The following is a 16,629-nucleotide window of genomic DNA, read 5'->3' on the forward strand; positions in this document are numbered from 1 at the left end:
TGTGCCATTCAGGGCTGTTTAAAAGATATTCTGCTTTATTCAAACTTAGGTGTTATTTTGTTCATGTCTCAATACAGAGATTTTACTATGACCAAGTGCAGCAGGTCAACAAACATGAGAACTACATTGACATGCAGTGTAGCTCTGCAGGGTCGAGCGGAGGTGTGGGTATGTTTTTTTGTAACCAACATGAAACAATCACAAAATATTCTAAATCATTCAGGACACCATCAGCAAAGCCCTTGGTTCTCCCTCACGGCAAGGTTGTACACCTCTGATCTGTCTCACTGCCGGCTGTGATTGGCTGCCACAGCGTGACGTCAAGTAGGGTTTGTCCAAAAGTTGATTCTGGTTCAACCCTCTCACCACAGGCAGCTGTGGCACCTTTGTGACACCCACTCCCACAACCTAAACCAACTACCCCTATTCAAATGATTTGGAGGACTGGAGAGTTGGGTTTGAATTCAGCTTAAAGATCAGACAGATTGTAAACAATCCAAGAGTTTTGTCAAATTTACTTTAATTAACCAAAAATCAGTGAGTACAAAATGGAGAACTGTATGCACACCAGTGCTGTCTCTTTTTAATTGTAATTCAGTGTCTTTTAAGCGTGGGGAAAATATTAAATGTTTGATCTGTGATGTTCTGTCTAAATTCAAAATTAACAGTTGATAGGAGCAACGGGCCAAAGCCGCATACTTAAAATGGAGGAGACTAGCGAGCTGTGAATGAATATACATGACGCCAAACAGTCGGAGAAGTAATGAACAAATCCAAAGTCGCCTGATAATTAGACTGAATCACCATCTTTATACTGATGAACAAATCAGGGTTGTGGACATGTCTGAGTTGTAGAATTTGCCGAACCTGTTTACTTGAATTTATCGTTGTAATCCTCAAGGTTTCTGTCATGGTTGGTTTGGTGCCAATTGTGGTTGATGGGAAAATGATAAATGTGGCTTGACAGTACAGCAAACACTGAGTAGCAGTGACATTATCAGTTTATAGATAGATAGATAGATGGATAGATACTTTATTCATCCCCATAGGTGAAATTCAGATATCATGTACTTCAGTTCTAGTAGCTCATACAGACATACCTAGATAAATAAGAACATGCATACAAAGACCTTGAGGTTGAAAATGAAGGAGACGATGATTGCAGTGTATGTATGTAGTGATGTTGTAAAGCCTGATGGTTGCAGGTCAAAGTTCAACCTAGAAATAGTTCTAGAAACGGTGATGGATGGAGTAACAACGGTGCCTTTCTTTGCATTCCTAGTAACTACATCTAATGTGGGGGTTTAGTTTGGATCTGATGCTTGTAACTTGTTTCTTGACTCTTTCTTTTTCTTGGATTTCGGTGATGCCATTTTCTTGGATCTCAGTAATGAACCTGGACAGAACAACATCATTATTACAGATAAGGAGGATAGATGAAACCACCAATTTGTGCCAGGTTTTTCTCACCTCTTGTTTTCTTCTCATTTATTTATTTTCTCTTTACAGGCACGCCATTCCCCCTCCATGGTCAACCTGCCTTCCATGTTTGAGAGGAAGTACCACACATTCAGTCGATCGACGACCCACCTTATATGAGATTCGGCTGCTCTGGATTTTGCTGCTACAACAGCAAGATCTGACCAGACGGGTCTGAGTGTATAAAGTTAAAACTACCCGTAAAGTATGGCAAACAGGTACTTGTCCATACTGAAGCTCTGCACTGACTGTCCACACCCAGAAGACGTGGGGTTGAACTGTATTGGGAAACTGCACTGAAGCTATGTCAGTCTGATATGTGGCAGTATCAGAACTGTCCAATTCAAGTGCTTCACAGCTGATAATTGGACTAGTAGCATTTAAACAATTAACCAGTCGTTCATCAACGTGTCACCTATCATGTGACACATCAGCTGCAATGAGTCAAACATGCACAATGCTTGAATTGAGTGTATTATTAGGCGCTGACTGGAACGGTACTGCACCATGCGAGGGGTAACTGGTATCTTGAAAGGTCTACCGTACCTTGACGAAATGAAGGATCTACTCTACTCTTTGTCTGCATTTGTTAATGGGTGTTGGTTTGTTGTTCTTGTACTTTTACCAGACACTTGTTACATTGTTTTGCTCTTATGATGCCTGTTCAGCTTTGTTAGCATTGTACAGCATGTTAACTCTAATTGCAGACCAAGTAAACACCATGTCTGTCTGTCCCTGGATGCTAGTTTAACTTCACTGTGCCTCGGTAAAGTCAAATAACTCTTCTTAAATATTGAGGTGTATCTGTTTAACAAATGCAGGCTGCTAAGATAGTTGTGTTTTATGTAGTAGTAATGTTAAGAAGGTTGACCTCTTCTTCCCTTTACTGCGTTATGCCTTTTTTTTTTTTTTTTTTTTTTTAATTAACTTACTCTCTGAGAGACCTTTTGTATTAACTGACATTTAAGGTTTTTATTGTAGTGGGGTAGACTTAATTTCACCTAATATAATAATATTATTGTAATTAACCCACCCCCTGTTGGCCTCCAGCTTTTATAAAGCTTCTATTTTAACTCGTTTGATTTAAGAGGTGAGGTCGAGGAAAATAAAAGCACGCAATGACAACTTCCTGTTCCCGCACGCCCGTCCACCTTTTTTTTTTTAAAAAGATCTTTTTACATTCTTTATCCTGTCTGTGTGAACGTTCAAGAAGGGATGCTGTATCAGTGTGCATATATATCATTGAATAATAGATTTTATATTCGTTTTTTCTTCTTTTATTCCCCCTCTTTCTATTTATGTTGTTTCCACTTTTTATATTTGTTGTTTCTCTGATGCTGTTTTTGTCTCCTGTTGTTTAATCTCTTGTATTAAATGCACTTAAACATGTACCTGAAGATTTAAGATTTTTCTTCCTCCTGTGTACGTCCTTTTATCACCAGAACATTTGTTCTGTTTTAATTGAAGGGGGTATGGAGTTCTGACTAAATATGCAGTCATTTGTATGAAAATAAATTCTTTTATTTCCTCTTTATGTCCTGGAGTAAAGCATTCTACTGTTTGTATTTGTCGGTGTCAAACAAAACACTCCAAAAAGAGCCAATTTTTGTCACCAGAAAACGTCAGTTCTAATCTCGTACAATCATTGGACATAATCGATAATTCACTAATTAAACCACTTCAGTTTTATGTTTGAAGCGTAAAAATATTCTTGGCGCTTCTGCTTGAGTCTGGTGGTCTTTGAGGGCCTGTTGCGTACACGCATTTGCATACGACTTTGAAGCAATGCTCATGAATGCTCCTCAGTACCCGTCTGTACTTCTTGCTCATTTGATGTAGGAGTTGGTTCAGAAGTTTCTGGATCCCCCTAGACAAAGTGCACTTTCCCAGTTCCCCTTCTTCATAAATCAGAGCTGCAGTTTAAAAAATTCACTTTTGAATCAACAGAGTCAGATGGATCTTTTTGAAGAAAGTAAACCCAGTCCAGAAATACTGACAAATGGGTCAAATTGGGTAACCAGCAGGTATGTTATAAGGGAGAGTGTGACTGTGATAAAATATATAAAAGTGCCTGTTTAATCTTGTAACAATTAGACCAGGGAGCTGGCACAAAGCACCATGGAGATTCTCTGTTTAATGCAGTGATTATTTATTGATCACTGCAGAATAAAATAGGTTAGCTTTTCCTCTTTAGGGAGGTCAGAATCAATTTCAGATGCCCCTCTTTAGGATTCAGCATCTTGCCCCAGGAACACAAGCAGTTTCTCACTATGAAACTGGAGGTGCCCTTTTACTAAATGTGATTGTACCTGTTAATATCAGTATCAGTTCTCATTTAGCAGTCACTTACAAGCATCAAAGGCTAATTCAGCTTATTTTGCATTAAATCTTGCAGGGAGGAAAAGCCTTCATGTTAAATGGTTAGTCTGCATCACAATTTGTTTACAAGTAATGTAGGGCAGACTGATAATACCTGAGCACACTGTTGTTTTATATTTTGCAGATTGTTGCCAGTGCCCACAACTTCCACAGCGCAGTCTGGATTATTGTCCTAAATGCAGTTGAATCGCCAGTTAGCTTCATAATCTTTAATATGATGTCAAACCAAAATTAAAACACGACAGTTGTAGTTTTTTTCACATAAATAAAAAAAAACTAACTAAAACGTCCTCCAAACAGTGGCATACATATCGACGGTGCAACCAGTGCAGCTGCAGATGCCGTCAGGGGCCCATGAAGGAAGAAAAAAAAAGCAGCTGTATTGTTTGTGTGAATGAAATAGCTCAGGGCGGGTCAGTAAGATAGGCCAACGCTGAGTGGCTGACCTTGATAGTTGTCAGTCATGATGAGTTGTGATGACATGACATGAGTTGTTTCTCCTTTCAGTAGGAAAAAAAAAGCAAGTGGATGAAAGTTGACCAGAAAAGGTAGTATCATGTTTAGCGAGCCCAAACAAAAAAGCAGCGCACAAAAGAGGAAGGAAAGAAATAAGCATGATGAGGGTAAAGCTAAAATGACCAAATTAGACATGTTTTTAATCAAACCCAGGCAAAAGCTAGCGTGCCGCTGCAGGCCAGCGGTAGCTAGCCAGCTAGCTCCGTAAATGAAGCGGCATTGACCGCTGCGTCCCGCTTCTCTGGACTCAGTGGACTGGCTATACTCTCTATGAGAACAGCCGAGTGCTTCTCTGGACTCAGTGGAATGTGTTTTTCTTGATGGTTATGCTTATGGACATACTGTGCAAGATATCCGTGTGTAGATTTGTTAGTGTCGGCTATATTTGAATGTTTGATAGTTAAGAGAAATCATCAGGATATGGCAGTTTGAGCCCAGGTCAGGGCAGACTGTTAGATAAATGTTGATATGGAGCTTCGGCTGCTGTCCAGGATGAGTGTGTGGCCAGTCACCTGTAACGTTAGCCTACATGGTGACAATAGCAGCTCTCTCGAGTGGCGGTGCGTGTGTGTGCGAGTGCGCTTGTGTGGCAAATCAACGGTTGTGTTAGACCCATTATTTTAATTTTCAATGATAAGACATATTTAATTGTTTTCATTCTTTTAAATAATTGGCACAGCTGCAGTCTTCTGTTACCTCTAGTGGTCACAGATTCACTCTAAAGCATCCAGTGTGTAGCTCTTCAACACACTGTTAGGACCCAGATAGTGAGATGCGTTAGATTCAGTGTGGAGGTCAACGTTGATGCTCACATGCTCTGAAAGAGAATCTTTTAATGGCCACCGTGATGTACTCCAAGTGCAAAATTGAACAAGTCTGCGCGTCCGCCTGCGTGAGTGTGATGTCACGGAACTTTGCCGTCATCTAAAGCCTCACTGAATGTCGTCTCTACCTCACTTTCATCAAGTCCTCTCTGGTCACGTGTTATCAGTTGTTACTTTCGTCCTCTGCTCACCTTGTTTTCCAAAAGTACTTTTACGTCATTCTGAGTTTTCGGCATTTTCCGATTTTTCCATAATTGGTTTAAAAGTTCAATCAATGATGGAGAATATTCAGTTAACACGACCTCTTCTCCAAATCTCCAAATACCTCAAAAGGATTTTTTAAATTTTTTTATTATTATTTTCATTTAAAAGGAAAACAGACATAATAACAACAGTAACAACACTCCGTCTCAGACACGTACAATGAAATTAGAAAAAAAAGGTACCTGTGATATTAGTAATCACACATACACATATATGATTGTATAAACAAATATGTAGTAAAGCTACCAGTTATTTGTCATCTGTCCTGGTCTCATCCAGGTAGGCAAGGAAGGGGCCCCAAATAGCCAGAAACTTTGTCATTGAATTAGTCCTTGTGAATCTGAGTCTTTCCATCTGTATGACTGAAGCCATATCAGCCAACCACCTCTGAAAGCAAGGGGGAGACGTCGACTTCCACTCCAGTAGGATTAGCCTTTTTGCAACAATCATCCCCAGCATCAGAGACTGCTGTCTTGCTGCAGGTAGGCCTGCTGTAGTCTGTGAGCAGCCAAAGATGGCAAGTTCAGCCTCCGGTTGGAAGGGTCTCTTATAGGCCTTGGAGAACCAGTCAAATATTTTGTCCCAGAGTCCAGTCAGCAAGGGACAGAACCAGAAGGTGTGAGACAGTGTGCCCTCCGACACTTTACACCTGTCGCACAGCGGTGAGACAGAGGGTTCAATCTTGTGCAGTTTGAGTTTGCAGTAATGAAGACGGTGAACAACTTTGAATTGAATCAGCTGATGTCTGCTGTTAACCGAGCAAGATTGTATCACAGCCAAACACTTCTCCCATGTTTCTGAAGACAGCTCAATGCCTAGCTCTCCCTCCCAGGCCTCCATCACCCTGTCTGTGGCAGCCCCGTTACAATCATCAAACAAACGCACAAATCTGGTAATGAGACGCCTGGAGTCAGGGGGGCTCTTTAAGACATCGAAAAACACATGCTCCTTAGGGAGAGTTTTGAAATCAGGGATTTTGGATCGAACATAGTCTCTGATTTGCAGGTAGCGAAAATGGTGTGAGCGTGGTAACTCAAATTTTCCCCGCAGTTCATCAAAAGAAGCAAAATGCCCACCGACGTACAAATGCTTTATAGAAGTAAGACCCCTCAGGTATGGAAAACTCCATGTTTGTCTGATGTTGAGGGCATAAAGGAGTGGTTGAAGCAGATAGGTGTATGTATGGATGTCGTTGGCAGACCCAAGGCTTTTCTCACCTGGTTTAAGATTCTAACAGCATTTTTAACAACAAAACTTTGACTCCTCAAAACGGCTAGCTTCTCCTTTTTTTGCAGAACAGCAAGGCAGATAAAGATGATCTGACTACCGAGTTGGCCTCCATATTCAGCCAGGAGGGGGCCCCATGGGCCAAGCTGCCTGGAGATTCCAGCTGCCAAAACATCAGTGCCCTTACGTTAGCAGCCCAGTAATAATGTCTAAATATACAGTCAAGCCTGAAATTATTCATACCCCTGGCAAATTTTGACTTAAAGCTACTTTAAGTCAAAATTTAACTTTAAGTTGTTTCTTTGACCGGAAATGACACAGGCGTCTCCCAGAAGACAATAAGACAATGTACAAGAGGCATCATTGTGGAAAAAAAAATATTTGTCAGTCATGTTTGACATTTGAACAAAAAGTGGCATGTCAAAAAAAGTCAAAAATTTGCCAGGGCTATGAATAATTTCGGGCTTGACTGTAGGTAGACCCAGTCCTCCCTCTGATTTGGCCTTTTGTAAATGGGCTTTTGAGATCCTGTGGTTCTTATAATTCCAAATGTATGGCAAAATTATGGAGTCTAGTTCTTTAAAAAAAGCTGATGTTAGGAAAATAGGAAGGTTTTGACAAAGGTAAAGGAACCTGGGAAGGGAGACCATTTTAATCGAATTAATACAGCCGATCATAGACATAGACAAGATCTTCCAAGCCTCTATGTTTCCCTTAAGCCTAGCCACATACTCTGAGAAATTTAGTTTGAATAAGAGTCTGGGTTCCTTGGTATTGTCAGGCCAAGATATCAAAAGCATTTTCTGATGAAGTGTACTGACAGCTTATGTCTCCGTCTTGTTTCTGCAGCTGTGTTGACTCGGTGGCACGTCTTTAACTTTTCAACCAATGGATACAAGTTGGTTGGAAAATGCTGTCTTGTGGCTGTACAGTCACTGATGACAGGCTATTGTAAATAACCAAAATTATTTTATCCCGATATTTATTATCTATATTTAGTCAAATATCAGCCTTTGCTTTAAAAATCTGCAGTGCCAGCAGGATAATTAGACTGGTTGCAGTTACTCTTCATGTTTTATGTAATATCACTGTGGAGCTCTCATACTTCCAGGTTGTTGAGAGGGTTGCTGTTCATTACACACACATGAGGCCAATAACAGTCTCCACTGAATACAAAAAGCAATTAAAACTTGCTTTCAACATATCAACACATCCCTCCATCTGATATCCAATTATCTATTGCCAAGTATATTTACTGTATTAGATATTTGAACTATTACCAGGGCTTCACTGGAAAGTAGACTTCCAATGATACTCTGATAGAGTGTTTTGAGGTCCCCCCTCCCCCCCCACCACTGAGCACTATAGCTTCATAACATCAAACACTCATCGGCCTTTTCTTATAGGCCTTAACAAGTCCCACATGGAATCACACATCATTTACAACTGCAGAGAATCTCAGCTGTCAGTGTGAGTCTCATATAGGGGACACACTCAGATGGTTACTGCTTTGGGATTTGGTACATGTACTCAGGGCCCTGGAGTGAGGGCTCCAAACGGGGGCTGATGGTATTGTTTCTTTTAGTCGTTCTGAGTATGTGTAAGAAGACTCAGTTTACAGGGGAATAGTATGATGCTGCTGCTGAGCCTGTACATTATAATATTTCACAAAACAAAAATTGTTGCTCTTGCCTTTTCTGTTGAAATGTAATTGTGCTTTCTGAAATCATCTTTTGTGAAAAGTTGTGTTTTACATCTCAGTGCCACCGTATCATCATGTAATCATGTAAATACCAATATAACACAAGTTGCTAATTAAATAGCTTGTACAGCATAAAAATAAAGTAACACTCGAATAGTGTCAATATTCTAAAACATAATCTTAGTGGGTCTAATTAGATTTGATGATGTAATTGATGTCTGACGCTGCTGACTGTTAAACATGTAATATTTGCTGCACATTTAGCAAAAAACTGATTGTCACAAAATTATGAAGCTAATTAGAGTGTGTGTATTTTACTTGGTCCTGAGTGCTGGGAGAAGGTGTGAATGTCTAGTTTAGTATTTGGAATGTTCCAAAACAGGCTTTAAACTACTTTCACAAGTGTGTGACATGCTGAATGTGTCAAGTGCTTCAGTCATAGTTATGAATGTAGCTGAAGTAGGAGGAAATTAAACAGACAATTTAAAAAAAAGCGTTCTGAACTATGTTGCGGCTAAAACAGTTAAAAACACAGTGGCACATCTCTGTACAGTGAGTTCACACACCTCCTGCACAGCCAGACCTCCCCTCTGTGTGTCCTCTTGCCCTCAGCTTAACCGTAATCACATTAGTGACCCCGGAGTCGGTTGACGTCCTCGCACTCGAGTCAGGTGTTTTATATTTCCAACGGTGAGCTTTTTGTTTCTAGCCACTTTAGTAAATGTGTCATGGTTGGCAGGCTGGAAACAGAGGAGATCCTGTTTTGTCCTCTTCACATGCAGCCTCTTCAAAAGCATTTAAGAGATAATCTGTGTCTCCTGGACGGGACGTGTTTGGCAACTGCAGGTGGAGGAGCGTGCAGGCCCGAGGCAAGGCGAGACTAGGGAATAGCCTCTATGAAAAGGCACTTCTTCATGGAGGACGCTCTCTCTTTTCATATTTGCCTTTGCCTTCACTTCAAAGTGTCTGTGACTGGCTGCTTAGGGCTGAAACGTAAAGGGAGACGGGCTGAAAGGAGGTCGAAGGAGGGAGTGGTAGTAGGGGTCTGCTGGCTCCAAGGTCCTGAAGGACAGTACATGCAACCCAAATGCAGACTGGCATGAAAATACAGCACAGTGTCACTAAATACTGTGATTGAGCTAGATGTCTTCATGCATATGAGAGAAATACATTTCTCCCAGCACAAATGGATTAGACAGAGGGCACAAGGCGGGAAGAAAGTGAGCAGTTTGACATTGAAATCCCTCAGTGGAGAGCGAGTGTGTGGAGAATGGACCTCATCCACATGTGAAGGTGTTTCCTCACTCAAACTTCTTCTAATTTACCATGATAGGAAAATTCATCTCTCTGTGTATTTATAATTGGTGTTTTCTCTCAGAAGTCGAGCAAAGCCATGCTTCCGCTTTTGTTCTTTTTGTTCATTTTAAAATCACCACGTGTAGAATTTTGTATGTGATTATAATGATACAGGTGTTGGTTTGCAGAGAAATGAAACAGCGCTGGTGAGAATTTCAGTTAATGACTGAGTTAATGAGACTACTATAACTGGTCATTGTTTGAGACTACCAAAATGAGAACATTTCAGAAGACTGTCAAAAAACCCTAAAATTACTTCACTTCAAGAGTAAATTACCAGTTTTGTGGTAACAGTGGCGCTCTATTTCCATCACATTGTCAAGAACGTCTTCTCCAAATAAGTCAAACAGGACCTCTCTGAAAATGTAGTGGCCTGTAAATATCAGCTTGTTTGGTGAAACCAGGTATTATATTCTCATAGTTAATGGAATCATTTGAAGCCAGGTGAGGAGATCATTCTAAACCTCTAAAGCCATGCCAGCAACTCTGTGAGGCTGTAATTGTGTCTCATTTTTTAATACAACTGAATTCACCATATAGTTGCATTGGAAACAACTGGGGAACTGTCACACCTGACTCCAATCATGCTAACTTCGTGCTAGTTGTTCATTGTTGTTAATAGCAGTTCCTGTGCTTCTATGAGACTGTGTTTGGGGTGATGCAGGCAGTCTGGTCTGAAGTCTATGCAGATTGAGAAATCTGCCTGAAGGCATAGAACCAACTGTAAAGTCTGGAAGAGAAGGAATAATGGTCTCAGGATGTTTTTCATGGGTTCATCTGGGCCCCTCAGTTCCATTTAAAGAAACTCTTAAATGATAGGTTCACAATTGTTCAAGTCTGTGTTAAAACTGTTTTAATTATTCCTCCTGTTCATACTGACCATTAGAAGATCCCTTCATAATGCACTTACAATGGAAGTGATGGCAGACAAAATCCACAGTCCTCCTTCTGTGTAAAAATATATTTAAAAGATAATGGTTTCTAAACGAGTCAGACCAAATAGATAGGTTTCAATGTTACAGTCTTTTTAGTGCCAAAGTTCCTCTTTGTGTTACTATACTTCCACCACAGCTCAACAGGAAACACTAAGAGGGAATTTGATGCTAAAAAGACTGTAAATGTGTCAGATATCACTTGATATGACTAACTCACACTGCTGTCTAACTCAGGCTGCAGTGTTCTTTCAGCCTTGTGTCAGCAGTCAGGTGGTAAATGGTTTTCCCGGTCTCATGTGGAAGTAATTGACTGGGCAACATAGTGCCCTGACCTCAACCCCATCCAACACCTTCAAGATGAACTGCCCACTGTGAGACTGACCTTATCACCCAACACCAATGTTGGATTCATTGACTATTTCTAAATATGGACGATGTGTCTCTGCTTCCATCCGTCTTGCTAGTGTGAGCATTGAGTAATTTATTAAAGACAAACTTATTAGCAAAATGAGCACTTGGACAAACATCAACAAGATAAGATCGACCTCAAATGACAGAAACCATCTTTGAGAACATTTTATGTGAAATTTATTTTGACCATTTAGTTTGGCTCATGTAGGGGACAGGATTTATGACCCATACTGCAGCCAGCCACCAAGTACAGATGTTTTGGCTTCATATTTGGGAACTGCTATATACAGGGTCTGTTCTAAACTGCATACTTTCCTACTACTCATACTAACTTTGACGTCATTTGAAGTATGTAGTGTGTTTCAACTGCGTAGTATGTGATTTAGAGTATGTGAGAAGTTCCTGGATGTTTTACTAGATTCTCCAGAAATGCGGAGTATGCATCAAAAGCTGACTACTCACACTCAAATTACCCAAGATGCAACACAACTTCTGAAAAAAACCCAAAATACAAATGTCACAGATCAAGTTAGCTACAGCGAGGGTATGTTCGCTTCCTGTTTTCAAAATAAAAGCACCAATCGTTATGGTTTTCTTAATAATAAAGGGTAACGGGTGTTTTATTTTTGTGAAAATAACCGGAAGTGCATTACTCGCTACGGCTAGCTCCAAATTCGCAGGAACAAAACTTTAAACAGGTGTTATTTGGACAAATTAGCATCACATTGTGGATCTAAAGGGCTACTTTACTTTCTTCCTAAAAAGGTTAGAAATGTGGATAAAGTGGTATATTTACAGAGTTAGAGCTAAAATGAAATCAGCTTCAGCCTGCTGATTTCATCTCGGGCAGGGACGAAATGCATTGTGGGTTATCGTGTAGTTTACTACAGTGTAAACGGTCTGCTTACTATCTGGTCCTTTAGTGTGTAGTGTGTAGGATGGAAGTATGTAGTATAGAAGTATGTAGTATGTAGTATGCGGTTTCGAACACAGCCACAGTGAATGGTTTGACTTCACTGATGCTTGTTAGTTGTTGGTTAAATGGGTTCAAATCTCTGCAGGGCTCAAACATCTGCTGGAAACCATGAAACCAGAGTATCCACATATCCACATTTTTGAATCATTGTGAAATATGTCCCACAGCTGCAGTGTTTTCCTACCTTAACCAGAGCATCCTAGAATATTCCACAACCTACTTTAACCCTGAATAGGAAATGTGTGTGTGGGGCTCTCGGTGGACTACAGCTGACCTTCAGAACATCAATAGACTGTATGGAGAACAGAGCTTGGCTGGATATTGACCTGCACTGATCTGCCTTCCATCAGTTTTTCCCCTCTCTCCTTTCACAAGCAATTGCTTCCTTAATTGGTTCTATAAGCCCCTCCTTTAACTACACACACTCATCATTGCTCATTTACAACAACTGGAGAGCAGACACCACTCCCAAAAAACACCTCTTCAAAGTCAAATGAATCACCAAAGAGTGAAATGGAGCTGAATCTTTTCTGATATTCCTGATGCAAAGGTGAGAGGGATAACCTTTTCCCTTCTTTATTCTGCTCAAACTAGCTGTGTCTTGATTGGTTTATAAGCCAGACTCATGATGAACTTGCTACTCACTCGAATGAGAGTTAGGATCTCTGATGTTGTATTCATTGGGCTGCATTAATTATTAAATTAATTAATCAAAACAAGATCCCTATCCCTATCCCTAACCTAAAGTTCAGAAGTTGTGCTACAGGAAACTCAATAACAACAGAAGTGAAACACTATCTGAACAGACTTCAACACAAGACGTAATTCAAAATGATGATGGCAGTTAACACCTGTTACTTTGTTAAGCAAAAATAAGGTGACAAATTATTGCCTAAAACATTACAAAAAAGCCAGAAAACCTGATTTATTACCTAATGTTGTATACTAAAAGTCGTCACCAACACAAATGAAGGGATTAATGCTTTACTAGACAAACACTACTCAAAGACTTTCTGTGAATGTTCATGTTCTCCTGGCTGCTGTAATTTTACAGCAGTCGAGGCAGAAATGTGAAAAATTTTGAGCACTTAGGCACCACATTCCATTAACAGTGTCAGTGTAAGTACAGCATGATCTTTAAAAAGGTACTGTTATTACCTATTTTTAGGCACCTGTGTGTGTGTGTGTGTGTGTGTGTGTGTGTGTGTGTGCGTGTGTGTGGACACTGGAGATAAACGATAGGGCAGTGGTCTCCATCCCTGCTCCTGGAGAGCTACTGCCCTGCATGATTTAGGTGTCTCCTCACTCTAACACACCTGATTCTAATAATGAACTTGTTATCAAGCCCTTTGACAAGTTACATCTGCGTGATAACAAGTTAATACTTAGAATCAGATGTGTTAGAGTGAGGAGATACCTAAAACATGCAGGACAGTAGCTCTACAGGAGCAGGGTTGGAGACTACTGTCATAGGGAATGTAACAGCGGTCCCAAACAACTTCCTTGTGGTACTCCACAATCAGGCTTTCTAAAAACTGCCATTGCAAAACATTTTGTGTTCCATTACATAATGATTTAATACAGTAAAAGGATGTAAGAGCACTTAGCATCAATTAGGAACTTGAGGATCACCACTCAAAGTCAAACTAACCTGTGTCTGTGTTGTTCTGTAAGCATATACATTGACTGCTCTCATCTCTAAACCCATAAATTGTTAGCTCCATGTTGATCCTGATACATACAACTTCTACACACCTGCCTGTACTACAGAGCAGATTTCATTTCCAGCCTTGTGTTGATCCTACTTTTAGCTTTTAATTGGCGCTTCATTACGAAGAACGGCAACAATAACTCCTCAGCACACCTGTCAATCGGTCTGGGTGGCATTTACACGGCGAATTCTCCTCAAACGATGAAGCATTGTCACAACAAAACAGGCTGGCTCCTGAAATCAATTAATGGATTTCTTGTGGTAGCAGCTGCCAGGTTTCTCTCAGGACTTGAGGGGGGTATTGTCTGTCTAGGTCCCTCTAACGAGGCCCAGATGAATTAACATGGATGAGAACTTAATTAGGACACACTGCTATTTTTCTCTGCCTCTGTCACTCCCTCTCAAGGCGCCCAAATGTTGTCCTCCCCTCTGTCGCCGGGCCTCTCTCTCGTTTCTTTCTACACTTTCATCATCTCTTTGAATGAATCCTCTTGCCGAAGTGACAAAAATGACACAGGACACTCGACGGGGCCTTCAAAGGGAAAGTGAAAGAGGAAGACAGAGATAGAGAGACAGGGGGATGACGAGAGACATGTTTGCAAATGACTCCGGATCGATGTCTCAAATGAAGAAAAATGGCTGTATGGCACCGAGGGCTTCCAGCTACTTATGAGCCCTTAAACAGGTGAGAAACACTATCGACATCCCGCTAAGCTGAGTGTTTATTCAACACAGAGGACATCAAAGGCAGAGAGAGGCTAAGGTTATTTACATGTTTTACCATAGTAATGACAGGACGAGGGCTTCCTGCTTCAATTCTCTTCGCCTTTTCCATTTTTTTTCTTTTAGACCGTGACCGAGCGTTGTGTGCATACTGTATATAAACTTTGTTGTTTTGGCGTGTTCTCCATGATAAGCTCAGGGCTCAGGGGAGATTGCGAAAAAACACAACGCACCCCTTTCTGTTCATCAATGGATTCCTCTTTCAAGTTTTAGAAGCAAACAGGCCAAAATTAATTACAGTCAAAATGGAGATTCCTGTTTTCTTTTCTGCTGTGGAACACGTGTAGCAGAGCAGGTCTTGGCTTCGTGTGTGCGTATGTGCAAGTGTGTATGTGTGACATTTAATGGTGCACAAACATATTTGTCGAGGGCAATAAATTGGATGGAGAGAGGATGAAGGATGCAAGAAAGAGATGCTTTTCCCCCCTCGAGGTGACGCTGTGAACGCCGGAGCTAACCAGATGTCTATTTACATAAGCTGGCTGTGCCGTGTGAATAGAGCACATGCTGTGCAAGCTTAGATGCTGGCTGGGTATTTACTGCAGGTTATAGGACCCTTAAGCCGCTCACTGTGTGATTTCAATGAGCGTCCTCTGAAAAATGACTTAAATCCACTGAGGATAAGTGCTTGAAGAAAAGAAAACAAGCTCTTACCAGGAGTTAATTATAATGATAAAAGCTTTTTATTTATATAGTGTTTTTTTTCCTCAAAACCACCTTAAAGTGTGAAGTATTGACTGACTGCATTTGCATGTGAACGCTGTCTGTCCAAAGTATCTCTGTTCTCAGTTCAACCTTCCATTTTAAAATAATCAATAATAAAAAATTGGAAAATAAAGTTAACCCTGTAAAACCAAGTGATACATGAGATTTAGAGCGCTCTACATCATCAGTGTAAAAACTTGATGTACATGAGCAGATATATGTAGTGCACAGATTAACCACTAGGGGACTTTTTATTTGAATGTGATCAATCAGTGAGCCACAATTTTGAGGCCTGGATATTTTTACCAATCTTTGAAAAAGTGAAGGTAAGAAAAACTCAAATAGTTACTGATACTTTAATATGAATAGTTACTGGATTGATGCAATGTTAAATTACTAAATATGTTAAGTTTATTTGATGGTAAATTCCTGTTGTGTGTATCAGATTAGATACAAGAGTGGCCAAGTGGCCAACACAATAAGATTCAGTCTGCAAAATTTTAAACAAATCAGACCCCTCATCTCGTCTGATGCAGCTAAATCTTACCTTCACTGTATGATTCTGTCCCACATTGAATATTGTTTTGTGGTATGGTCGTTTGCTGGTGTCACCACACTGAAACCGATCAAACAACTATATAAAAATCTATTAAGGTATTTGCCAGAAAATCCTATTCTTCCCATCACTGTCCAATTCTTGCGAGGTACAACTTCTTAAGTTTTGAAAATCTTAAAAGTTTTAAAAACAGCTGCCTTATCTATACAACCCTCAATGGGCTGGCTCCTCCCCCATTAGAGGAATTTTTTAGACGGAGCGACAACACACTCAGCACCAGATCTGCCTCTAGAGGGGACTGTGAGGTACAGTTTAGACGTAGCCATATAGGCCAAAACTCATTAACTGTCAAGGGCAGTGCATGTTGGAATAGTCTCCCAACTCCGATCAGAGATAGTTCCACACTTATTGCTTTTAAAAAACATCTTAAAGAATGGTTACTGTCCCACCAAATATGCACCCATGAATAACATTCTGACTAGCACTTTAATACAGTATTACTGTAGCCTTTATTTGTTACTATATCATATCCTGTACTGTATCCTAGGATAGAATTGCTAATATTGTGCCTTCTTTTATTTATATATATATTTTTATTTATTTTATTTTATTTTATTTTTTTTATATTTTAAGTTGTTTGTTTTTATGGTATGTCTGTCTGTCTTTTAATGTGAGGACTACGGGTGGAAATTAGCCTTGAGCTAAACCCGGTATATTTACAGGAGGTCATTGCACTAATTGTCCATTAATATACTGTACATTGTCCTCGGCAAATGAACAATAAATAAATAAATAAAATAAGAAG

At 40.2% G+C, this 16,629-nt stretch overlaps 1 protein-coding gene across 4 annotated transcripts in view; it reads left to right on the top strand.

Annotated features, from left to right (window-relative positions):
- The window catches only part of ect2 (epithelial cell transforming 2), a 46,259-nt gene extending 43,391 nt beyond the window's left edge, over positions 1–2,868 (top strand). For all 4 annotated transcript variants that reach the window (XM_053321657.1, XM_053321659.1, XM_053321658.1 and 1 more), the window contains one exon: positions 1,510–2,868. Coding sequence is in view for 2 of the 4 variants with exons in the window: in XM_053321659.1 (XP_053177634.1) it covers positions 1,510–1,599 (90 nt within the window). In the remaining 2 variants the exon portion in view is untranslated. The remainder of the gene's footprint in view (positions 1–1,509) is intronic.
- The last annotated feature ends 13,761 nt before the right edge of the window (positions 2,869–16,629 follow it).

The sequence above is a fragment of the Scomber japonicus genome, chromosome 7 (assembly GCF_027409825.1).
Source record: "Scomber japonicus isolate fScoJap1 chromosome 7, fScoJap1.pri, whole genome shotgun sequence".
NCBI lineage: Eukaryota > Metazoa > Chordata > Actinopteri > Scombriformes > Scombridae > Scomber > Scomber japonicus.